Source organism: Panthera leo, chromosome B4, assembly GCF_018350215.1.
Source record: "Panthera leo isolate Ple1 chromosome B4, P.leo_Ple1_pat1.1, whole genome shotgun sequence".
Taxonomy (NCBI): domain Eukaryota; kingdom Metazoa; phylum Chordata; class Mammalia; order Carnivora; family Felidae; genus Panthera; species Panthera leo.
The window spans coordinates 116,290,037-116,316,930 of NC_056685.1; the positions used below are offsets into that span (position 1 = coordinate 116,290,037).

The window sequence follows — 26,894 nt, forward strand, 5'->3', positions numbered from 1 at the left end:
ATCTATGGACTTGGTTTAGATCCTGATTTGAGCAAAACATTTGTAAAACAGATACTTTAGAGGTAGCTGAAAAATTTGACCATGGACTGGATTCAGAGGATATTAAGAAATGATTGCTAGTTTCATTAGATATGTTCATTGTATTGGGTTATGCTAAAAAAAATTCTTTTCTGTTAGAGATGCAAACTGAAGTATTTATAGTTGAAAATGATAATATATTTGGGATTTGCTTTAAAATATTCCAGAAAAATAAGGTGAAATAAGATAGGATAAATGCTCAGTATTGAAATTGTATACATGACTTTCATTAGATTACTTGTATTAATTTTGTATATCTTTGAAAGTTTCCAAAAATACAAAGTTTTAAAAAAATTTTCTATTGTTATTATTCTAGAAGCAGAGAAGAAATATTATCCAGTGTAGGTCTTGCCTGTACTATTTTTAATAATGATAAAATAATTCAATAATTAATCACTAAATTAAATACAATGGCTGGTTATTTTTATTTTTTAGGACTGTTAAAATATAGTAATATTTTAGGTGCTTCACACATATCTCATATAATTAATAATTGTGGAGTAGTTTATGTTATTCTCCTTTTGCAGTTGAGGAAACTGAGGTTCAAAGAGGTTAAATAACTAGTGCAAGGTTAATAGAACCAGCTAGTGATGGAGGCTGAGGTTTGGACACAGATCTAATTCCAAAGCTCGTGTTCTTTGCACTACTGTTCTACCACTCATTCTGTTTATAGTTTGGGGTCTTGCTGACTAGAGGCATCCAAGTCAACTGGCTAATTAAGAGTGATTTTCTTAAAACATAAGTCAGTATGTCACTGTGCCGCAAACCTCCCAAAGACTTCCCATCTCACATGGAGTAAAACCCAAAATGTTTACAGGATCCAAAGGGCCTTACATGGTTGTCTCCCTCCTTGCCACCCATTCCACCTCATCTCTTTCAACTCTCTTTGCTAACTCTGCTGCAGCCACGCTGGGATCTTCGGTGCTTTCCTGTAAATGTACGGAGCATCCTGCTTAGTTAGACCCTTCACTTTGTGTTCCCTCTGTCTGAAATGCTCTTTCCCCACATCTGACATGGTTCCCTTTTTACTCCCTCCCCTCATATCCTTCAGACTTTCCTCAAATGTCTTCTTATCAGAGAGCATTTCCCTGACCATCTAACTAGATGGGCACCCCCACTGAAGTTTTCTCTTTTCTCCTATCCTTCTTTTCCTTCATAGTGCTTATCACTTCCTGACGTCATGTACTTGTTTGTCTGTTTCCCCTCAGTAGAATGTAAACTCAGTGAGGAAAGGGATTTTGTCTATTTATTCACTACTATATCTCTAGCATCTGGAACAGTGCCTGACACATAGTAGTTGCTCAGTAATATTTGTGCTGAATCAGTAAATGACTCTCTTCCTCATCAGCCCAGTGATCTGAATCACCTGGTCACATACATCATGTCCAGACTGGGCAACCTATGGGACTGAAATGGAATCACTGACAAAACCAGCACACTGTCTGATATCCTATGTTATAATGTGGACACTGTAGAAAGGTTAGCATTGCAGATCCAGCATTTCCTAGCTACCCAACTATGAACAAATTTCTTAACTCTTTTTAGTCTTAGTTTCCTTATCTGTAAAATGCAATAATAATTATTAGACAATCACAGGATTATTAGATACTTATGTAGAATACTGAGCAATCTGTCCAGTTTAAATCTTTTTATGGTAAGTCAGAAGTTCCTCCTTAAGTTCCCAAAACTTTCTTTGCTTTCATAATTCCAGACATCTGATTAGGCAGCCAAGAGCTCTGAAAGGCCTTTGGCTGGAAACTGAGGATTTATTAAAGCCAATGTGCTCTCCCTCTTGTTTGAGCATGTAGATGACATAGAATAACCCCTCCGATTTATTGAATTAGCTTTTCCAGTGTTGTTTATGCTGCCACATGATCACTTCTCAATTTGACAAAAATTACTTTATAATAGGGATTAGATGGTACAGAAATGACAGTGGTCTCTGCTAGATCTATCACATTCTTTTTTTTTTAACCAAAAATCTCCAGGATGCCAACTTTGCACAAAGACTTACTGTTGTTATAATTTTACAGGACTTAATAAATTAGCCATTGTTATGAGATAACCTCAAAACATTAAGAGATCCTGGCTTGTAAAAAAAAAAAAAAATTAATGGAGCAAAAGTATGGACACATTAGTAAAAAAAATTTTTTTAATACCAAGTAGTATTTTTTTAAAGTTCGAGTGGAAAGCGGTATAACCACAGGAATGTACATTAACAAAAGCAATACACTAATTAAATAACACACAAATGTTATATTGTCTGGGCATTAATGCTTGAAGGTCATGTCTTAGTTTATAATAGTGAAGGGAATTTATGAAGGGAGGATTATTTGACAGGAATCTTTCTGTCCTACAAGTTATGTGTAGGTTAAGATAATCAACAATTCTTTTTTTTTTTTTTTCCGTATGAGTAGAACTACAAAGAAGAGAACTGTCTGCATTTATAATTCTTGCTTATTATAATGATGATATTTAGCTCATAGGATCTTGGGAAGAAAAAAGAAGAAGGAAGAAGAGAAGAGGAGAGGACTGTACTCATGGGACATTAAGCTGGGGGTTAGTGTTCTAGTTAGTTAGCTATAGTAAGGGACACTGAGACTTGGGCAGGTTGCTGGGGTTTAATACCTAACAGAGCAGGAAGCAAATGAGCACTGAGCCATGTGGCACTTTTTCCCTGCCATCTCTAAACAAACATAGCAATAGTCCAAAAGCACAAAGGTGGGTCTGGCACATGGAACTGAGTTTCCTGGTGACTTTATCTGTGTCTTGGCATTTGGTCTGTGTTTACAGTCTAAGCAACAGATATGAGGTTGCTTGACCTCAACAGATATGAGACACAAAGGAGAAAAGCACAAAATAATGACCATAACATAAAGGTACTGTTTACTCTGAGCTTTTTGGAGGATACAGGAGGAATGGGGGAATCAGCTCTACTGCATCTGCTTTTGGTTCATCTGTGGCCCAGGCTTGCTCCCTTCAGCAGTCACAGCTACCCAGTGTTGCTCCATAATTACTGGAAGGCAGTGAGGCCTATGAAAAGCATGTGATGTAATCACACTTTCAGGGAAATCTGTTGGGGCTAGTGATAATAACTGGGTGCCAAGATCTCCTTGATACTGGGCATAAAGAAGGTGCTCAATAAATATTTGAAGTCACTTGACTCTGACACAGGCTTTAGTCATGGGCTCCATTCCTTTACCAATATAACCGAGGGTGTCACAGGTCTGTGTTGGAGAAACTAAGAGATATTCAAGGCTGGTTTTTTCATGTGTCCCTGTTCCATCTGGGGGTGGTGGTACAGACAGGTGGGAGTCATGGAAGAAAGGCCAAGAACACATTTCAAGACATAAGGCCATGTCCTGTCTCAGAGACCCAAATGACAGCATCAAGTGGCAGCTTTGAGTGTGACTCTGGTATGTTCCTTTAGCTAGCTTCCCTACTGTGATATTTTAGGGCCTTATGCAAGTTAAATTCAAAAAGGTTGTTAGGAGAAGCTATGAGATAGGATCTATGTGAGCAGTAGGGATCCTCAGTGGAGAAAATGCCATGAACCACTCTTTGACAAAGGTAGTGCAGAGCCACTCTAAGAAGTGTAACTAACTCCTGAGGCAGCAAAGGACATCAGAGTTTATGAGAGCTTTGCCACGAGGGGGTTGCATGGCTGAAGGGAGCAGCATGGATCATCAGCCTTATACTCTGGCCCCTATTAGACAAGAGTAATTCAGTCTAGGTATCACAAACTCTGAAGTAATCAAATCATGAAATATTCTGAGAGCAGAGACCAGAGTTAAAGCTGCTTCTGAAGATGCCTAATGTAATGTGAGAACAAGTCAGCTTTGAGTGGCTCTGTCATCAGGTGGGCAGCATAGTTATTCTTTGCCTTATTTCCAGAGCAAAGACTGAAGAGACCACAAAAGGATTCTATGGCCAGCAGATGCAGCTAGATCCCAGGAGTGGTGCAATTGGAGAGAGTTCACGTGTCACTGCCAATTTCCCAGTGAGCACTATGGCCAGATGAAGTACTACTGAGGTCAGAGAAACAAATTTTTACTAAATGGTAGTGACTGAGAAGAGTTAGCAAATTTCCAGTTTTGCCATATTTAGTCTTTCATTAACAGTACAAATCAGGGTTAAAGCAAATATTTGTTTCCACCTAGTCTTTTGTGATTTGAACACTGATGTCATTGCTTCCTAGTTTCCAGTTTTATGATTTTCTCCATTCCCTGCTAGGACCAGTCAGCTAAAGAATATTTGGCTAGCAGACAACAGGAAAATACTATGCATAGCAATTGAAGAAATATGTGTTAGGGAAAAATATCATGGCCCTATAAAAATAACAGGGGAAATCCTGGCATTTAATCAATAATGACTTCTCATTTTAAACCATAACTCATTTCAAGTAATTCTTGTTTTCTAGAAACAACACCTGTTCATCTTGCTGTAGAAAGGCATGAGAACACGTAGCCCAGGCATGAGAACGTAGGAAAAATTTTCCAAGCCAAATCACTACGAAATGCCAATGGTAATATTTCACTTATGTGGGATATTTGTTGATATATTTGCCTTTTAGGCTTCTTAGAAAATGGTGCAGAATTGAGCCACATAGTAGACAAAATGGTTGCTTTTCAGGATCATTGCTTGCCTACACCCTATTGCTACCTCAACCCCCTGGTAAGAGTCACTAGAGGCGCCAAATGGGAATTTAAGGTAGAAAAGCATTCGCACAGGGTAGATATCCCTCAGAGACCAAGCCTGAGATGAGGACTAGAGCTATGCTAGCAAACTGGAGGCTTACCACCATGTTCTGAACTCCATGAACTAACTTTCAATGTGCTCTGGGAGAATGGACAGGAATGGGCTGGGGGAAGGAAAGCAGCAGGGACTCGGGGAACAAGTCTGAATAGCAACACCCTGGAATTGTGAACAAGTCAGGCTGTGGTTTCATGCTGCCATATGAAGCCCATTGGTGAAGGAGTTTCCTGCGTGGACACAAAAGGAAAGGTGATACTTCTAAATGAGTGAGTGCTGAGATGGAAGGTGGAGGCAGAGGGTCAGGACCCAGATTTTGATTAGAAAGTTACCATAAGTCAATTAAGGTCAGCCAGGCAAGGAGAAAGCAGACAAGAAGGATTTTAATAGCAACAAGCATCAGAAACTTGATCTAAGGGAATCTAAGTCTCTCTGAGAGGTGAGGGTCTGGGCAAGAGGTCTGAGTAACAGATCTAGGATAACCTGCTTCTTTGTCACCGGTCTCTTCTCTCTCAAATCCATCTTAGGCTGCAGTTAGAACCGAAAGTTGGTATTTATCACTCCTCTGTTCCAAAAGCTTTTAATGACTCACGGTTGTTTAAAGAACAAAGTTCCGGGGTGCCTGGGTGGGTCAGTCAGTTAAGCAGCCGACTTCGGCTCAGGTCATGATCTCGCGGTCTGTGAGTTCAAGCCCCGCGTCGGGCTCTGTGCTGACAGCTCAGAGCCTGGAGCCTGTTTCAGATTCTGTGTCTCCCTCTCTCTGACCCTCCCCCGTTCATGCTCTGTCTCTCTCTGTCTCAAAAATAAATAAACGTTAAAAAAAATAAATAAAAAAAAACAAAAAAGAACCAAGTTCCAGCTCCCTAGGCAGGTGTTGAAGAACTTCAGCAGTCTGGCCTTAAACAACCTAATAATTAATCAGTCACCATCCTATTCCCACTGTTCCTGACAGAATGGTGTTTTTAAATTTTCCAAACATAATTTGCTTTTCTGCTGTTGAGAACACAGGATGAGACAGTAGGGTCTTACCCTCTCACCTGTCCCAGTGTCCTGTTATGGAACACCTGGATTGCTGGGCCTTGTTGCCAGTTACCATAAACCTCTCTCTTTGTTCACATCCTATTTGATGTCTCAGCAACATCAGATGGTTTCTTTGAAACACTGTTCTCTCCTACCTCTCTTATTTTCTCTTAATTATTCTCCAACTGCACTTACTCCTCCTAAATCCTTGCTAGTTTTTCCTCTTCTAGCTGAGTGGTAAACGCTGAAGTACCTTGGGAATTTGTCTGAGCCTGGCTGTGTTAACTATCTATGTTCTTACCCTGGCTGATCTCATCTCTGGCAGACTAAATTATGGACCCCAATTTCTTTTTTTTTTTTTTTTTTTTTTTTTTTTAAATTTTTTTTTTTTTTTCAACGTTTTTTAATTTATTTTTGGGACAGAGAGAGACAGAGCATGAACGGGGGAGGGGCAGAGAGAGAGGGAGACACAGAATCGGAAACAGGCTCCAGGCTCCGAGCCATCAGCCCAGAGCCTGACGCGGGGCTCGAACTCACGGACCGCGAGATCGTGACCTGGCTGAAGTCGGACGCTTAACCGACTGCGCCACCCAGGCGCCCCTGGACCCCAATTTCATACTCTCCCTCCTGACGCCCCCGCCCCTGCCAATTCTTGCATCCAGGTTGTCATCACATACAGTCTTGGATGTGTAACTTGCTTTGGATAATGATATACTGGTGAAGGTCAAGGTGTATCATGTGTCCAGGACTTAAAAAAATATTGAGATGTAATTGACATGTAACATTGTGTTCTAGAGACAACACCTGACCCCACAGGTAGAAGCAGAGATGGTTAAATTGAACCTCAGCCAATCTGCAGATGGGAGCAAAAATAAAGTATTGTTGCTTATGCCACTGAGTGGTGGGAGTGGTGGAGTAGTGACCATATAATCTATTTGTTATATGACTTCCAAATATAAATATTTAGCTTTTCACCTCTCTTCTTCTGTACTCCAGACTTGTGTATCCGGCTGAATACTTGGCATCTCTACTTGATGTTTAATAGGAATGGGACTCTATATTCATCCCTAAATTTTCCTTTTCCTATATCAGTATATACCATCATCCTTCCAGTTGTTCAAGCCAAAAATTTGGGAGTCATTTTTAATTCTCCTTTTCTTCATTTTGACATTTAATCCTTTAGCAATCTCTGCATAGTGTCCTACAGAGTTCTGCGTATAAATATGTCCACTTTTCTCATCTTCATCAATATACTATCTTTTGTTTAGAAAAGTTCGGTAAATTTTTAGTTGTTTTTTCTGCCTTCACTTTTATCCTTTCTTCACCCATTTCTCACATAACATCCAGAGTGATCTTTTGAAAGAGTAGATCATATCCTTCCACTTTCCTCCAGTTGCTACTCATCATTACTTAGAATAAAATCCAAACTCCTGAAAGTTCTCATGTTTCTCATGTTCTGGCCCGTGCCTGCCTCTTCAGACTCACTTTATACCAGTCTCTGGCCTCACTGCTCTTCCTTTCTGTACTTGGAACACTCCCAACTTATTCTGACTGAGGGGATGTTATACTGGCTATTTCCTTTAGGAAGAATGCTTTCGCCCATCTATTTATTTGGCTGCTGCCTCCTCACTGTGTAGTTATATTAGCTTAAGTATTACCTCCTCAGAGAGGCCTTCCCTAACCACTTTGTTTTAGGTAGCAACTCACACTTACCTCATGTCTGCTAGGTGGAATGTGTACGGTGTTGTGCTGCCCTATCCTCCCTCATTGGAGGCTCTGCTGCCCCAGCTGCTGTGTGTGCTGTTGGCAGACAGTCTTCAGCTGTCAGCCCTTTTAGGGATTGCTTCAGCTGCAGAGCACAAGGCCACGCCCTTCCCACGGTGGCCCACCCCCAGTAGGGTAGAGTGGTCAGGACAACTGTGAGGGGTCATTCCTCTTCAGCTTTCCCTGTGGAGTAGCCTGAGGCTGTGGTTGGGCCTGTTTTGCCACCACCTTCTCTCTCTGCCCACCTTCCAGTGTTTTCTCCTCTATCACTGATGCTGGTTTTTTGTTTTTGTTTTTTAACATTTATTCATTTTCTTTTTTTTAATTTTTTTTTTCAACGTTTTTTATTTATTTTTGGGACAGAGAGAGACAGAGCATGAACGGGGGAGGGGCAGAGAGAGAGGGAAACACAGAATCGGAAACAGGCTCCAGGCTCCGAGCCATCAGCCCAGAGCCTGACGCGGGGCTCGAACTCACGGACCGCGAGATCGTGACCTGGCTGAAGTCGGACGCTTAACCGACTGCGCCACCCAGGCGCCCCTAACATTTATTCATTTTCAAGAGACAGAGTGAGAGCAGGGGAGGGGCAGAGAGAGAGGGAGACACAGAATCCAGAGCCGACTCCAGGCTCTGAGCGGTCAGTACAGAGCCTGATGCGGGGCTCAAACCCACCAACCGTGAGATCGTGACCTGAGCCAAAGTCTAATTAATGCTCAACTGACTGAGCCACCCAGGCGCCCCCACTGATGCTGGTTTAAAGGACCCTCCTTAGTAAACATTTTGAATGCTAACTTCCACCTCAGGGTCTGCTTCTTAGCACCAGGGAAGCATTATTTTCTTCATGGCGTTTAAAACTATTTGTAATTATTTTATCAAATCATCAGGAGGATGATCGTTTCTCTTACTAGAATGTGAGTTGCAAGCACTCAGAGACCTGCCTTCTTCACTCTTATATCCCCAGTGTCCTGAAGCCTGGAACATTATCATCATCATAACATCAAACACCTAGTATTTACTATATGCCAGGAGCTGTTCCAAACACTTTACTTATGGAGCACCTGGGTGGCTCAGTCCTTTAAGTGTCTGACTGTTGATTTTGGCTCAGGTTGTGATTTCATGGTTCCAGAGATCAAGCCTCCCATTGGGCTTTGTGCTGACACCACTGAGCCTGCTTAGGACTCTCTCTTTCCCTCTCTCTCTGCCCCTCCCATCTCATTCCCTCTCTCTCTCAAAAATAAATAAATAAACTTTAAAAATAGTTTACTTATATTAATTTACTTCATGCTCACAACAACACTATGAGTTAGTACTATTATTTCCCCCATTTTACCATTGGCTAGCTCAGAGTCACACAGCTGGTGACAGAACCAGTATTTGAATCCAGGCAATTAGAGTCTAGAGTCTATGTACTTAATCAATCCATTATGCTATTTTTTTGCAGCAGCTTTCAATAAATGTGAATGATTGAGTAAATAAGGAAAAGGGAGTAGTTGGATATGCTTTTCTAATTTGGGGATATCACCTATTTATTCATCTGACAAATATTTTCTGAGCACCTACCATGTGCCAGGTATTATGGTATGCACAGGAGATACAATGTGAATGAAACAGATATGATCCCTGCCCTCAAAGATCTTGTACAACCTAACACAAGAGAATAGATTAACAAAATGTAAAAATGAGCAAATATATTACTTGCTGTCACTTTCCCTCCTTCTAAGGTGGTGGTCTAGAAGTATAACCAGTACCATTGCTACCCACGATGTCTGGTTTCCCTTTCAGATATATCCTTTCAGGCAATCAGAGTACCACCCATACCTGTTCTATAGGGTATACTATTAGGTAATGGAGCCTTGCTGACATTTCCTACACAGCGACTTTTTAAAAAAGATTAGAAGGCAGTTATCATTTCTTAGTTGTAGTAGGGAGAAGAGAATGGAGATGCTGAAGCTCCTATTGCTGATGGAGCCTAGCTATAGGAAGAGTTACCAGGTCATTGCCTCAGGACTCAATCCCTGAGTCTTGTCAGCAGAGAACCAAAAGGAAGAGAGAGAGCCATGGAGAAGCAGGGCAGTTGGCCGTCTCTGCCGACTGAAAAGGCACACGTGAGGAAGAAGTGCTGTAATGTGGTGACTAGAAGCACGGAGTCCGGGGCTCAGACCTGGGCTTGTACTCTCACTTACTCACTTACTGCTTGTAATACAATAGCCTCGTTGCCTACTTGAACTTCCTTTTCCTCATGAGTAAAATGAGTAGTAACAGCACCTGCCTCAGAGGTTAGCATCAAGTTGTTGTGAAGATAATGCATCTAAAGCAGATCTCAGTGACAGCAGTATTTGGATTTCAGGAAAGTCTGGGCATCTGAGTCATCACAGTTGTTCTAAAATCACAATGCAGACTCTATCTCTGCCTGGTGAAATTCAAAAGCTCGGAGGTTGCTGATAGATCCAGTTAAAACCATCTTCTCTGTGGGGTTTTCTACAATCTCTTATTCAGGGCTTCCTCAGCACTGTTTATTTGTAGTTCATTAATAGTATTTCTCCCGGGGTGACACACTATTGCTTGTCTGTGTCATTTCCCCCAAACAACCTCTATTTGCTTGTGTTTGAATTGTATTAATCTTCTTCCTCTTCCGCCCCTCAATTTTTGGAATGAGGGCATCTGCCTTCTATATTGAAGGAAATACATACTGAATCTGTGGCACAGTGAAGAAACGGTTTCTCTTGTGGAAAGAGAGAGCTGTGTTATCTCTGCCATGTTATCAAGGTCAGTGCTTTTGACTCCTAGTAACAATAGCCAAATTTGTATCAGTTGAAGATCCTCAGGGCCACTTCTTAATGATGGGAGAATTTTTTTCCTTTGCCTTAAGAAAAATTGGAGCAACTTCTTTTGTTTTGCTGTTTATTTTTCTTCCTTGTTTTGTAGAGGAAGAAAAAAGCAAAGAAGAGTTAGGAGGTAAGCAAGAAGTAAGACATCTTCCTAAATAGAATCACAGATGAGAATGAAATTTTCAAGGGAGGTTCAATCAGGAGTGGTTTGGGGGAAGCACTTGGGCCTAGAAAAAAAACATTTGGCTTTCTGGACCTTGAAAACAGTGAAGACTTTTTCTATAACAGTCATAAGATGTCATGGATGTGGATTTCCAAAGCTTATGGAATAAAATATTTTGCAAAATTTCCAGGTCACAAACAATTGGCTCAGGGCTCTAGAATAGCAGTGCTTCATGTTGAGAATCTTCAAACTTCTGAAATCTGTCATTGCCTGAGGATTGTCAAAGTCTGAGGATAATTCACCAAATCACAGATTGACCTATAGAATCAGCTTCTGGTTCATGATAAAAAAGGCAGGGAATTGGGGCATATGGGTGGCTCAGTTGGTTAAGCATCTGACTCTTGATCTCAGCTCAGATCTTGATTTCAGGGTGGTGAGTTTGAGCCCTGTGTTGGGCTCTGTGCTGGGCATGAAGCCTACTTTTAAAAAAAGGCAGGCAGAGAATTTGCAGTTAATTACTAGGCCTTGGTCTAGTAAATGTACAAAGCACACAATGATGGCACTGGAGTTTTGACATGAGTGGAGGGACTTGAATTCTTTCACAACTGGAATGTGCTGGAACTTCCCAACAGCTTGAAAGAATGCCTAGAATTTCTTTTTCTATTATGGTCACTGTTATTTCTCACAGAAGCAAGTGAATCTCCCCGAGCTGCCCTGGTTCCAGTAGATGAGCCCCTAGCAGCTGTGGGGGAGCAAAGCTGGCCAGTGCACCATGGCTTGGGCACTTGGGGATCCCTATGTTTCTCATGTATAGATGTCAGACAGAGCTGTTGTGAATCTTTAAAGCCAACAAGAAAATTAAGGAGCACAGCACAGAGCAGGACCTTGTTAGCTCCATAATGGGCAGCGGGCAGAAGAATTCTATTTTCCTCTAAACGCTCAGTATAACTCAGAAACAAACAACAACAACAACAAACAAACAAACAAACCTCCCCCCCCCCAACCCCTCCTGCTTTGTGGTCATTATCCAATTACAACAGCTTTTCATTTGAATTTAGTCATTTATTGCTTTCAGTTCATCTGAGGGATAATGGTATTCAATACAATCAGGATAATGGGGTCTATGGCATTGAATTTTCCCTCAGTGATGGTAAAAGAATATTTCACTTAAATCATTCAGGGCAATAAATGCCTGAGAGATAAGGCCTACATTGTGAATAGAGAGCAGGGATATTATAGCTATTTTCTGAAGTTCACCCCCCACTAGAATGCGAGCTCTAGGAGAGTAGGGATTTTGTTTTGTTCACTGCTATATGCCCAGGGCCCAGAATAGTGCACAGTGCATAGGAAGGTCATAAGATATCTCTGTGAAATTAATAAATAAAGGTCTCCAATCCAACAAATGATGTTGAAAAGTAAGCTTAGAACTTTCAAGCAGAATTATGCAGTTGAAGGAGCATAGGATTTGGAATAAGACAGACACCTGTTTTAGATACTTGGTTCTGCTTGTTACTGGCAAAAGTAACCTGGGCAAGTTACTTTACTCTTCTTAACCTCATGTTCCTCATCTGTAAAATGAGATAATAACACCTACTTCAAAAGGCCGTTCTGAGGATTAACTGAGATGAAGATTGTGATGGTGTTGGGCACTCCGAAAATGCTGGTGCTACCCCTATCCTTCCATAAATCAAGTAAGATTTTTATATGATGAACTCCCTATGATGGGAGAATAACATAGGCAGGCATCTATTTGTTACAATAAAAAGATTATAAAGAACTTTTCTTCATGTTGTATGGCATTCATTATTTTTTTTCACATGTGCTATTTGATTTTTCTGCTTTAAAAAGGGAAAACACATTTCATAAATATATTGAATGGGAATCCTGAAAAGTCAACTATGGCTAATATGAGGCTTTACACATCACTTCTCAAATAGATTTTATCTAAGCCTAGTAGGATAACATTTGGGGACAAGTGAAGCCTTGGAGCGGTCTTTTCCTTTCCTTTCCTTTCCTTTCCTTTCCTTTCCTTTCCTTTCCTTTCCTTTCCTTTATTCTTATTTTTTTTAAACTTTTATTTTAGAGAGAGAGAGTGAGTTGGAGAGAGGGGCAAAGGAGAGAGAGAGAATCTCAAGCAGGCTCCACTCTCAGCATGGAGCCTGTTACGGGCTCAATCCCACAACCCTGGGATCATGACCTGGCATCCCAAAATCAAGAATCAGACACTCAACCAACTGAGCCACCAAGGCACCCCAAGAGTGGTCTTTTCTAAACTTGGTCTTCTTTCCTGAGACATTTGGTGAAACCTGTAAAATTCTGGAGGATGCTAATTAAGAGTTCTTGTAGATACCTTATTAAAAAAAATGTGTTCATTGTGTTTTTCTTCAAACTGCTTAGTAGAACATTTATCAAAGGCAGAGCACGTGCTGATAAAAATATCCAGTTGTGCATTCTCAAATGTTATAAAAAGCTCTCTAGGTTGTTGAAGGTCACTGCTGGGCAAGTCTCCATGAGTAAGAGGTTGGAGGGCATGTGTGTATGCAACATGAGTATTTCTGAGGTTAAGGAATTCTATTTGCTGTGATGCAAGTTGTGTGCATTTTCTTGAGTTTTTTCTTCATACCTATCAAGGAAAATGTAATCCTGACTTTTATTTCTTATTTACAGGAATGGGAAAGAAACATGTGAAGTCTGTGTGGATTATTATTTTTTTTGTGGCTTGAGTCCTCATTTTTGAGAGAGATTAAGTTAGGCTGTCCCCCATGTTTTCCTTTCCCAATGTCGCTGGTTTTTCATCTTTCTCTTTACTTCATAGGCCTCTGACTGTGGTACAATTGAGTGTGTCAGCAAGACAGGCACTGCCTAAACAGATATTAGGAAGCTGCCTAAGCAGCCTGATTTATGAGGCATTGAAAGGCACATGTGACCAAAAATATCTCTTCCACCCGCCTGCCATCAGTGCTTGAAATTCCCATGATAAGAATCACCCATTAAAAATTTTCTGCAGTCATGCATGGTTTATTTGGGTCAATAAAGCATTGTGTTAGGGAGAAAGAGGGAGGTGGGAAAATAGGAAAGTATCTCATTAGAATGATTTTATCTTCTGAATCTCTCAATCTTTTGGTCAAAGGTAGCATCTTGACAAATCAATATTCTATTTAAGGATGTGGGGGAAATTGGGAAATGGAGTCTTATGTAGCATCTTCTTGTACACTCTGAGCAGTATGAAGCCAATGGCCCTGGGGAGGAGATTGCCCAAAGTAGATTGAGGAGCAAAGATATCAAAGACGCATTTACATATTTCACAATTCTATTTAAGGCCAGATGAGGAAGTAGGGTACATAATAACTGAAGGGATCTCCTTTTAATTCCCTTTTCTACCACCTTAGTTCTTGGGTAACCATAACAAGACTAATGATTCTCTTATTCATAAAATAACATTTTGATGAAGGCCAAGTAGATTTATGACCAGAGGGCAATACATTTGTAGAAATAGAACAAATGATTAATTCTATGACTTTGTTCAGACTACTCTATAAAAGTGCCTAGGAGCACTGTTTCTGGTACTTATTAAATTGTCCATCCCTGGTCCCCACCAGACCTTCTGAAACAGATGTTCAGAGGTAGGAGTCTGGACTCTACATTCTAACAAACATGTCTGGTGATTTTAATGAACATTGTTTGAGAGTTATTAGTTGAGAGCATTACTAGATTATAGAGATTAAAAGTATGAGTCCTAAAGGATAATTAAGGTTCAAGTCCTTGCTCCACTACTTACTTGTTTAGTGACCTTGGACAAATTATTTAACCCTCTGGTTCTCAGTTTCCTCATAATAATAGTAGCAACTTTGCAAGGTTATTAAGTGAGGTCTGAGAACATAAGTCATGTGAAGTTTAGCACAGCACCTGGCACCTAATAAGAGCAAAAATGATAATCATTATAATGATGAGTATGTATATTGAAAAAGACTCTAAGGCAGTGCTTACTGATGTTAGATATTTTGTGGAATATTTACTTTACAAAAGATAAATTTAAAATTCTGTTTCAAGGGATGACTGGGTTGCTCAGTTGGTTGAGCATCCGGCTTCAGCTCAGGTCATGATCTCGCAGTTTGTCGGTTCGAGCACTGTGTTGGACTATGTGCTCACAGCTCGGAGTCTGGAGCCTGCTTCGGATTCTGTGTCTCCTTTTCTCTCTGCCTCTCCCCCACTTGTGCTCTGTCTCTCTCTGTTTATCAAAAATAAATAAAATATAAAAAAAATTAAAACTTTTTTAAATGTTTATTTGCTTTTGAGGGAGAGAAAGAGAGAGAGAGAGAGAGAGAGAGAGAGAGTGCGTGCGCGAGTGGGGGAGGGGCGGAGAGAGAGGGAGACACAAAATCTGAAGCAGGCTCCAGACTGTGAACTGTCAGCACAGAGCCCAACATGAGGCTCTAACTCGTGAACTACAAGATCATGACCTGAGCTGAAGTCTGACACTTAACCAACTGAGCCACCCAGGTGCCCCACATCTGAAATCAGCTCAGGTCATGATCTCACATTTCATGAATTCAAGCCTTGCTTGGGCTCTGCACTGACAGCGTGGAGCCTGCTTAGGATTCTCTCTCTTCCTCTCTCTCTGCTTCTCCTTCTCTCTCTCTCTCTCTCTCTCTCAATATGAATAAATAAACACTAAAAAAAATAAAATTCTCTTCCAAAATATGATAAAATCAATTGATTTCCTAATTTCCTAATTATAATTACCTAAAGTTTCTCTGTTGCTTTATCATCCTTAACTTTTCTGTCTCCTCAAACATCACTAATAGCATCAGACTTGGATGGAAAAATTCTGTAATAAATATTCAGAACTATCTCACATAAATCATGGTTACCTAGCAATGGAAGAATTGGTTAACTGAGTATGTTCTACTTTGAAATATTTCACATATTGTTACTAGAACAGACTACCTGGTTCCTTTCCCAGCTGTTGCTTTCCTTTTTTCTTATGTATATGTTTAATACTCTTTAAAAAACATTTTATTTTTAAGTAATCTCTCTGCCCAGAGTGGGATTCAAACCCACAACCCCAAGATCAAGAGTTGTATGTTCTTCCCACTGAACCATCTAGGCACCCCTATTCTTTTATATCTTTATGCCTTGTTTCCTGCCCCTTGCTCTCTTTCCTTGGTTGACAAAGTGCCTACATTCTTTTTTTTCTGTTTCCTTGTCTCTCTCTCTGGTGTAATTTCTTCTCATTCATCTTGCAAGCAGAATTACTCTACACAGCACAAGTCAGAGCTGAGAGAATTGATTTGAAATGCTACTGAATTTGATAGCAGCTTATTCAGAGTTGGTACTGATAAATGCAAGAGAAGATCTTATGCCTAAATAGATCTCAGAAAGCCAGACCAAGAGGAAAATAGCAAAGGTAAAAACCAGACATGTACTATTTTATCTTGGTATCAATTATGATAAACAGTATTATCCTAATGGCAATGTAAAAATGAGAAAGTTAGTAGAAAATTATGTAATTGCAGGGTGGAATAATGGGATACACTATAATTTGGAGTATGGAGAAGGAAAACTGGGAGAAATGCTGACTTTCAGGTGTTGTCCCCACATCTACGATCTAAAAGAAATAGTCAATGAGGAAAATGGTGCAGTTGGCATCACCTCACATGAATTCCTTTCTAAATGCCAGAATCCCTTTTCAGTGGTTGAAATATGAACTCTGGGAAGTATAATTCGTGGATTCAAATCCAGGCTCCACAATTATAAGCTGAGTGTCCAATTTAGCCAGTCTCCTTGTGCCTCAGTTTCCTTATTTGGGATATAGAGATAATAATAACACACACTTTAGGTGTGCTTAGGAAGATCAACTGGGAATAACACATGAAAAACACTTAGAAAAGTACCTACCTTGAAGTAAACTCTCAATTATCATCTTTTGTATTTTTTTACTTGCTGAGCTTGAAACCCTTGCTGGTATCCTGACTGAGAAGGAGGTGTCCAGGGAGTTTCTGGGCAGACCAATTTGCTCATACTGTGAGAATTTGCGGACAGTAGTTATTTTTCTTTCTGTGAAGCAAGGTTCTCTGCCTGGCTGATGTCCACCCCTTTATTTAGATAAGTATACTATGATTTGATCATTTCTAGTAAATCTTGGATATTTCTGGTTTTATAAATTAATTCATTGCTAGTGATCACACTTTGGAACATGGTATCCACCTGTGACTACAAATTAAGAAACTAGACATGTATTCACTGTGTACTAAAACCATCCCTTAATGGAACATGCATCTCAATTCTGGAAGTATCTATTTGGCCTATGGCATATTTTTTTCTCATGAATAACATTCTGCTTTTTTTTGTTATTCAGCATATGTAAACTAATAGTAAATCTGGGAATTTGTCATTTAAATATTACAGGTCTCAAAACACAGTCAATAATGCTCAAAAAAGTAGAGAAATGTTTGCATCCTTTTGGTGAAAGTGTAGGAAAATAAGGAAAAGGGCATCGTTTTTCAGAAGGTATTCTCAGACAAATCATTCTCTGAGAGACTTAAAAATAATATCAGTCATGCAAGGCACACCCCTTTACTTCTATTCCATTTTTATCATATCAATCTCCCATGCAAAATTGAAGTTGTTCATAAATATTTTCCTTCCAAACTGTGGGAAATAAGTCATGAGTAACTTTGGCTCTTTGATAAAGTTAGGTTAGGGGACTGCTTATCATTGAAACAATGAACACAAAAGCAATTCAGTCCTGGGGCCTCTGACAAAACTCCTCAATACCAAGGCAGTGCTCACACTCCTTGTTCTCAGACATTCCAGGGGAGTGGCTAAAAGGACAGCCAGCACAAGGAATTCTCAAGGTTCTTTTTCCCACCCTTCAGAGTTGTTAAGTCTCTGATCATTTAGAAAAGGATTTGTTCCGCAAGAACCCAAAGTATCCCAAAGAACTATGTTTACCCTAACAAGCCTTGCTCTCTGTTTAATATAGCCAGATGGATGCTGCTTTTTGGACTCGTGGTCACATCCCCACAGATTTGACCTCACTTGGTGGACACTATTAAAAGATTATCCTATTATTGAGAATTTCCATTGCATCAAATACTAAATATTAGCAACATTCCTCTACGGAGAAAGTGATGTAATAAGAGGGCATAGTCTGAGTTGACCTCAGGCAAATTATACAGATAGGTATGTGGAGATTATGTAACTAATCTGTTGACTAATAACACCCAGTGGAACAGGGTAAAGCTCTGGGGGCAGAGACTTTCCCAGTAGCACTTGAAGGAAGTGTTCACATTCATATAAAGCCATAGATGGAAGTTTTGTTTGACTTGGTGCTGTGATGGTTATTTTGAAAGACGCCAAGGAAGAGAAAGTGTATATAGGAAGTGTGGCAGAATGATGGAATAATGGAAAGGGAGTGGGGTCCTGAGGCAGCTTGCTCACACTTTTAAGGATGGGGGACATAGGGTTTCTTTTTTTTCCACTTTGGAAGCCAAATGATGCTCATAAGGAATGAAAACTTCAGTGGAAGGGCTGCAAGTGACCTAAGAATGAGGATATTAAGAAACAATTATAACAATAATGTATTTTTTTTTATGTTGCCAGAAAAGGTGTTGAAAGAGCACGTAAGGAAGAAGATTCTAGTCAAAAAGGAATAGGAAGACATTAAGGACCCAATAATTTGGTGAACTACTTAAAACTGAACTTTTAGTTATGACTTTGCTTGAACATACTTTATAAGCAATGGATTAAATTTTAATTGTCAAATAAATTACAAAAGTGGTACATGATCAATGAAAGAATATCAAGTAATACAGATGTATACAAAATAAAAAGTGAAAATCTCCCTCCTTCTTTCCGTTACAGGGGTAAATACTGCTATAATCTATCTTTCAGGCCTTTTAAAACACTGTACATAATATAAATGTGTTTTGGGGGTGGGCTCTGTTACTATAAGTATTGTTATGCAGTTTTTTTAAGCTTAATAATATACTATGGACATTTTTCTACTCTTAAAAAATAGACATTATTTGTAGTCTCTTTTATAGGTAATACTTATTTTTTTTTAATTTTTTTTAATGTTTATTTATTTTTGAGACAGAGAGAGACAGAACATGAGCAGGGAAGGGGCAGAGAGAGAGGGAGACACAGAATGTGAAGCAGGCTCCAGGCTCTGAGCTGTCAGCACAGAGCCCGATGTGGGGCTCGAACTCACGGACTGTGAGATCATGACCTGAGCCGAAGTCGGACGCCCAAATGACTGAGCCACCCAGGCACCCCAGGTAATACTTATTTTAAATAAAGTGATATGGAAAACAAGGCTACTTGGCAATTCTGAAACTTAAGAAAATCCTATATTTGATGTATTTAAAATATTTTTCTTTTTTTTTAATTAAAAATATTTATTATTTTTAACAGTTTATTTTGAGAGAGAGAGCGCGTGCGCATGAGCAGGAAGGGGGCAGAGAAAGAGGGAGAGACAGAGAATCTCAAGCAGGCTTTGCATTGTCAGCACAGAGCTCGATGGGAGCTCCAACCCAGGAACTGTGAGATCATGACCTGAGCTGAAACCAAGAGCCGGATGCTTAACTGACTGAGCCACCTAGGCGCCCCTGTTTGTTTGTTTGGTTTGGTTGTTTATTTATTTATTTATTTTTAATTTTTTTTTGTAATGTTTTTATTTATTTTTGGGAGACAAACACAGAAAGCTCACATGAGCAGGGAGGGGCAGAGAGAGAGGGAGACACAGAATCTGAAGGGAGCTGCAGGCTCTGAGCTGTCAGAACAGAGCCCGATGTGGGGCTTGAATTCACAAACTGTGAAGATCATGACCTGAGCTGAAGTCAGATGCTTAATCGACTGAGCCACCCAGGCACCCCTGTTTATTTATTTTTGAGAGAGAGAGACAGAAAGCTCACAAGTGACCAGGGAAGGGGTAGAGAGATGAGGGAGACAGAGAATCCCAAGCAAGCTCCACATTACTAGCTAGGAGCTCAACTCAGGGGCTTGAACCACAAACCGTGAGATCATGACCTGAACCAAAATCAAGGATCGGTTGCCCAACTGACTGACCCATGTAGGTGACCCTAAAATATTTTTCTTGATGTGATCTACTTACCCACATTTTTGATAAGTTGTTTGTAAATGATACCCTACTATACAGCATTCCACCTACCAGGATAAAATAGGAAAAGATAAGAAGCTGAGAGACATGTTACAGGTTATAAAAGCAGATTTCATGAGAGTATGTATAACATAATTCCAATTCTATAAAAGGGATGTACATGCATAGAAAACAGTCTAGCAGAATAGGCACTCAAATGCTAATGCTGTCATCACAGGATGGTTTAAACATAGGATTTTTTTCCTGATACAATTTTCTATATTTTCAACAATGAACTTTCATTGCTTTTTAAAAAAGTAAATATAGTATAAAAATGCATTGCATCTGATAAAAAAAAAATTTCATGTGACAGAAACTAAACCTGTAGCTTCTACTCTATATCCATGCACCAGAGTAAAAGAGTCAAAATACTGGGCACTTATTTGATTTTTTTTTTAAGTTTATTTATTTATTTTGAGAGAGAGAGTGCAAGCGGGGAAGGAACAGAGAGAGAGGAGAGAGAATCCTAAATAGGCTCCACTGTGCTGTCAGCATAGAGCCCAACATGGGGCTTGATCTCACAAACCCTGAAGTCATGGCCTGAGCTGAAATCAAGAGTCAGACACTTCACTGACTGAGCCACCCACGTGCCCTGATTTTCTTAATTTAAGGAATTAGGTTTGTGTTCCCTCATTAAGAAAAGATAATCTTTAGCATCATTAAAAGAGTTGATCAGGAAATGAGACAAAAATCAAGAGATCATATTCCTTTATTACATATATGAAATATAAAAAAAATTAACAGAGCAATATATATATATATATATATTTTTTTTTTGCAAGTCCACAGGACCTCAGGAAAAAAATATGTTCTGTATGTGAAGTTAATCTTATGGCACTGTGGTTCATGTTTTGTATATTCAAGTACAGAAGAAACTGTACGTATTGTGGTTATGCATGTGTACAGATGAATAATAATGAAGACTGTAGTTTGGTGAACTATCACATACATTGTGTCAAAAAAGTGAGCAAATATAATGACCATATATTGTTAATAAAGATAAGGAGAAAACTGTCTCAACATTCAGGTTTAAATACTAAACACAAAAATAAAACAAATTCTGTGTCTATAATAATTTTTGCAGTGTTTACAAGTGCATTGCAAATAAATGAGCTTTTAAAAATTTAAAGTCAATTTCCTCTTTATCCAAGCATATTTCTACACTTATGATTTCTTCTTCCTCTAATTTTAAAGTCTCATCTTGTTTAGTTTTTAAAAAAATTTTCATCATGGTTGGTATCTGTGGAATCTAACCTCTAGCCTGAAGCTGAGATTTGATATGCAAACATGTTCTTTTAGGTTGTATCTTCACATATTTTTTCCCCAAGTGTTCAGAGTTAAAACGTACAACTTCCTTTTGTCCACATGTAGTGGCAGTGCTTCTGTTTCAGTAGGTTTTCTTACATGCCCTTTATTTTTCTTTCTGTCAACAACGGTTTCCAAACTTTCACAACACAAGTGGTAGGTAGTAAAGTGCTTTATACAAGGAAATACTATATACATGTGGAGAGGTTCCATTTAACACCCCACAGACCAAAGTTCACACACATCACGCAAAAGAAGGCTCTTTTTTAAGAAAAACCTTTTTTGATAGTAGGGTTGGGGAGTCCTTAAAATCTCCTTAATTGCTTTAAGTAGCACAAATATAAGTAACATATCTGAAGCTGGAAGGAGTCCTTGTTAGATGTACTGCCCTTAATGGATTACTGCTAAATATCACACTGCTGTTAAAAACTCTTAATAGTTACAAATTTCAGAATCAGTCCCATAGAAACCAGGTATCAGCATAGGAGTTTTCATTTGTCTTTATGAAACAAACTGTATTTAAACATGGCCTCCCAAAGAGTCAGATTAGACAAGGCCTATGCATTGGAACATTTCTATATGTTTTGGCACTTAAAAAATTCCAGTTTCATTTTTGAGGTCTCCTTTCCATGAAGTTTGTGTTTCATACATAGAGAAGTGCCATTATGTGCTATATACCTTTATTGCTACTTGCACTCTCTTTTTAAAATATCCATCACTTTTCTTCCAAGGGATGGCTTCCAGTGCTGGACAAAACTTTTCATATTCACGACTAATTTGCCTGTTCTTACATCTTCATGTCCTGCCACAAGGTACTCCAAACCTAAAAGAGAACAAAGTTAGGGGCTATAGAGTATCATAATTTATTGAAGGAGAGAGATGTGACTTCAGTAATTTTATATGCACGGTTCATGCTTTTATATATTCATAGTCGAAATAGGGAGTCACAGGTAGTAAGAGCTAACACTTAATAAGCATTTACTGTGTGCTAAATGGTTTACATGTATTATTTATTTAATCTTGAAAATAACCCTATGAAGTAGGTCTTGTTTTTCTTCTTGTGTCACAAATAAGGGGTGAGGCTCAGCAAGATTACACAAGTTGTTCAGTGTCTCCCAGTAAATAGTTAACACTCTGACTTAAGCTCAACTCTGTCTGTAGAACTTTTACTTTATACTGTACCACCCTTCATGGTAAAGAAGTGAGGATTCTGTGCATGCTTAGCACACTGCCATAAATTACTATTTCTTGGAGACTCACTATGTATGGTAGTGTATATTGAGGATTTTATAAAAGTGAAAAACCATTTGGGAAAACATATTGGAAGAGAGTTATAAATTATACAAAGTAACACATATTTCCTATAGAAAGTCAGTGTTGGGGCGCCTGGGTGGCTCAGTCGGTTAAGCGTCTGATTTCGGCTCAAGTCATGATCTCACGGTTCGTGGGTTCAAGCCCTGCGTCAGGCTCTGTGCTGGCAGCTCAGAGCCTGGAACCTGCTTCCGATTCTGTGTCTCCCTCTCTCTCTGCTCCTCCCCTGCTCACACGCTGTCTCTCTCTCAAAAATAAATGAAGATTACAAAAATAAAATAAAAAAAAAGTCAGTGTGTTTTTGGGATATAGGATGTTTGTTTGTCATATATTAAAAAAAATAATTGAGACTTAACTGGACCTAGTATTGACTTTGTAATTAAAAATTCTTTTCAGACTTCAAATAAAAAATTTTGGATAACACACAGAAAAATTAAAGGATGGTTTCAATACCTATACACTATAAAAAGGAAATATGTTAATCTCCTTTAGGAGATGTTTGTAATAATATTAATATTGGTATTTTGAAATAATTTTCTTTAATATTATAGGGTAGAGAAATAAGTAGTTATATTTATACGACAGCTTTCCAAGATAAAGAGACATATACTTTAAAACTTAAGGGAAAATAGTAGATGCTAAAATTAAGCTGAAAATACTAATTTAAACTCATGGCTTTATATGTACATATAAAAATTAATATATATTAATAAAATAATAAAAGTAAAACATATGAATATGGTGTGTGTATATATATATATATATATATATATAACACTTGTCCACTGAAATGACCTAAAAAAAAGGCATTCAAGTAGCAGTGAACACCTATAATAGATATACTGTAGTCTCTAATTAAACAGATCTCACCAAAACAAAACAAAACAATTCTTGGACAAATGCTATTGCAGGTCCAGGGCAGGAAGATACAAGGTAGCATGGGACATCCTATTGTGGTAAAAGGCACAGAAGCTTTCAAAGATTAATGGGGATCAATTCAGAAGGACATGGGAGTTATCAAGAAAGGGTTACAACTTTTTAAAGTTGTGATAATCTGAGCACCAAGGAATATAATAATTTGTACCTATTGGTGTCTATCTATTTGAATCAACCAATATCCATAATTCCAAAATGATACTCAAAAAAGAGAAATCTAGAAAAAACTAAATTGTCATCCTTTTTTTTTTTAAATGTTTATTTTTGAGAGAGAGAGTGAGCAGGGGAGGGGCAGAGAGAGAGGGAGACAGCTCTGTTCTGACAGCAGAGAGCCCCGTGCAGGGCTCAAACTCATAGAACCCTGTGATCATGACCTGAGCTGAAGTTGGTCACTTAACCCACTGAGTGACCCAGGCACCCCTAATTTGTCATCTTTTGAGGAAGCTGTTAAAACCATTACTTACTTTGAAAATTGGAAATTATGGGGAAAGAATTTAGCATTTATTCTGCCTTTTACAATAGGAACTATATTGAATGGTAACCTAATAGCCCAGTTTCAAAGAGACAGTCCCCTTACAGAAGCATCAACTAATAAATGAGGGAAGTTAGGAAAATGTCATTTCTCAAACTCTAATGAAATTGTTGATTCAGGAAGATTACCAATCAATGATAATGTCATTAAACCAATAGTTACTGGGAAACTGGATGTTTGTATCATGACTAAGTAATACCACACTCATTATTTTCTAGTCTCAAAAGGGAAAACAAAACTGCCCAATGGAGAGACCAGACTATCATCACTCTAACCCAAGGATCAAGTCGAGCAACCCTGATGGTGAGTTTTCCAGTTACTATATGTCTTCTGATATGATTTAACATGAAGTACACACACAGCAATATCTCTAATGGATTCTAGTCCAAATATTTATCTTGAATCTATCAAGCTTTTCTTTAGAGATTACATAGGCAGTAGAGGGACAAGATAAATGACACCACAAGGAACCAACCAGACAAATATAGAAGGTAATACGATCTACAGGACACTTGGGCTGGTTTCTTCAACACTAATAATTTTTTCAACAATGAAAAAAGGAACTGTGCTTGAATAAAAGAGACTTGAGAGTCTTAAAAACCAGATACAATGTGTGATCCTGGATTAAACCTGACAAGGACAAATCAGTCCTAAAGGACATTTTGGGACCAGTTGGGAAATTGGCATGTGGTCTGAGTATTATAGTATATGAAAATAAACTATAATTGAAGGCAAAGATCACTAACTGAATAAAGTAGGTTGCAAAACAGAGTATAGTATGAATTTATTTTGGTTAAAAATTATATGTACATGCACAGAGGAAGACCTGGAAGGATTTTACACTAAGCTGTCAACAGAGAATCTTTGGAGGTAAGAAATGTGACATTTTAAATTTTCCCCTAAAATTTTATAATGTACATGTATAGCTTCTATAGAGGGTTATATATTTATTTTTAAATATTTATTTATTTTTGAGACAGAGAGAGTGAGAGAGTGAGCTAAGGAGGGGTAGAGAGAGAGAGAGAGAGAGAGAGAAACAGAATCCTAAGTAGGCTCTGTGCTGTCAGCGCTGTAAACACAGAGCGCCATGTGGGGCTGGAACTCAAGAATCATAAGATCATGACCTGAGCCAAGATCAAGAGTCAGACGCTTAACCAACTGAGCCACCCAGGCGCTCCTTAAGATTTTTTAAACTTTTAAAAGTAATCTCTATACCCAATGTGGGGTTCAAACTCACAACCCCAAAATCAACAGTTGGATGCTTCACCAGCTCAGCCAATCAGGTGCCTCAAGAGGGTTATTTAAAAAATTATTAAAAGAATTCAGCACTAAACTTAAAAACAGCTATGATGGTGTTTTCAAAAAAAAAAAAAAGAAAAAGAAAAAGAGAGAAAATAATGATAGAGATTTTAAACACACTGCAGAGCACAAATGTAAGGATTATAAAATATTAAAATTCTTTGAAGAGTAACCTTAGCTTTTGCATGAAAAAGAATCCCAATATTTAATTAACAGTCTAATTAAAATATAGTGGTCTTGATATAATATCATGTTTGTATCATACCTAAAGTAATAACATCTTCATTTAAAAACACAATACATAATTTTCAGGAAACTTCATTGCTAAGTCTAGTATTTTAAATGAATTTACTTTGAAACTATAAACAGAACAAATACGATAGGAGCTTGCCATTAATTTAAAGTATAAATATAAATTTGGGACACCTGGGTGGTTCCGTTGGTTGAGCATCCAACCCTTGGTTTCTGCTCAGGTCATGATCGCAGGGTCATGGGATAGAGCCCTGAATCAAGCTCTGTGCTGAGCATGGAGCCTGCTAAGGATTCTCTCTCTCTCCCTCTGCCCCTCTCCCCTGCTTGCTCTCTCTCTCTCTAAAATAAATAAAATGAAAAAAATTAAAGTATAAAAATAAACCAACAAAAATGATACTGAATAAATCCATAAATTATGGAGCAGTATCATGCCAAAAATTAGCATGGAAAACAATGTTATCTGTTGCATCACTTACTAGCATTTACATTTTGCTTTCCTATTTTTATGCTTTTGACATCTACTTTGCTACACGTTTGAGGGCACAAGATTTATTTTGTTTCTTTAGAAAAAGAAAATATAATACTTTGCTGCTAGTCTTGATATCCTAAATTGATTAATGAATGAGTAAATGTATGTATGAATGTAGGAATGAATGAATTTGCAGGGATGCCAATTAGATTGTTCCTTTTCAAAAAAGTAGCAGAGGAAGCAAGTTGGCGTGTAAGGTTTCCGAATTTTCTTATCAGCTTTCTTTGGCCTTGGCTATTGAACTTGTAAAAATGGAAAAACAAAGTGAAATGAAAGAGTGTCTGGTTTTGCTTTGGCAGGTTCCAGTCTTTTCTTCAAAGCAAGTAAACATGTTTTTAAGAATTCTTTGAATAATTGCGCTTATGTTTTCAATTGTGATGAACTCAGTTGATTCTTTGGCTCTGGCAGAAACCTGATTAGGAAGTATAGTTTACTTCCTGGAGGGTGGCTCAGATGGTCAAAGCTTTTTTTTTTCTTTTAGTGGCTTACTAAAAGACTGGGCATATTTTTTTTTCTTTTGCCAAGATAGTAAAAAGTGCTTATAGGAAGAGCCTCTACATACAGATTATTAGGAAATAGAACTTAAATTTATGACTCTTAGTTTCCTGTATTCAAAATCCAAGATTCTAATTACTTCACTTGTTCTTTGGAAACATATTTATTTATTATTTAAAATGTCCCCTTTTCCTTTTCCTTATTAAAATTTAAAATAAATAAAATACTAAAGGGGTATAAAAGGATGTAAGAGATTAGTCAATGGGTCAAAACGTCAACAGTTTTATATTATTTTAGATTGTTTAGGGGATAATATTTTATTGACTGATTTTCTCTTTTTCTCTGTCACTCGGTTATCTGTTTCTCTCAAAGTTATTAATCAAAGACTACAGTAATTTCTTATTAACATAACTGGGGTTTCCTGGACTTTTATTTTAAAGGAATTAGATCCAGAGCATAAATTATGC

The 26,894-nt window shown here is 38.4% G+C and overlaps 1 protein-coding gene across 2 annotated transcripts in view; it reads right to left on the reverse strand.

Annotated features, from left to right (window-relative positions):
• Positions 1 to 20,617: 20,617 nt before the first annotated feature.
• NTN4 (netrin 4) overlaps positions 20,618 to 26,894 on the reverse strand; it is a 124,897-nt gene continuing 118,620 nt past the window's right edge. For both annotated transcript variants that reach the window (XM_042947423.1, XM_042947422.1), the window contains exon 10: positions 20,618 to 21,896. In XM_042947423.1, the coding sequence (XP_042803357.1) occupies positions 21,760 to 21,896 (137 nt within the window). In that variant the 3' untranslated portion in view covers positions 20,618 to 21,759. The remainder of the gene's footprint in view (positions 21,897 to 26,894) is intronic.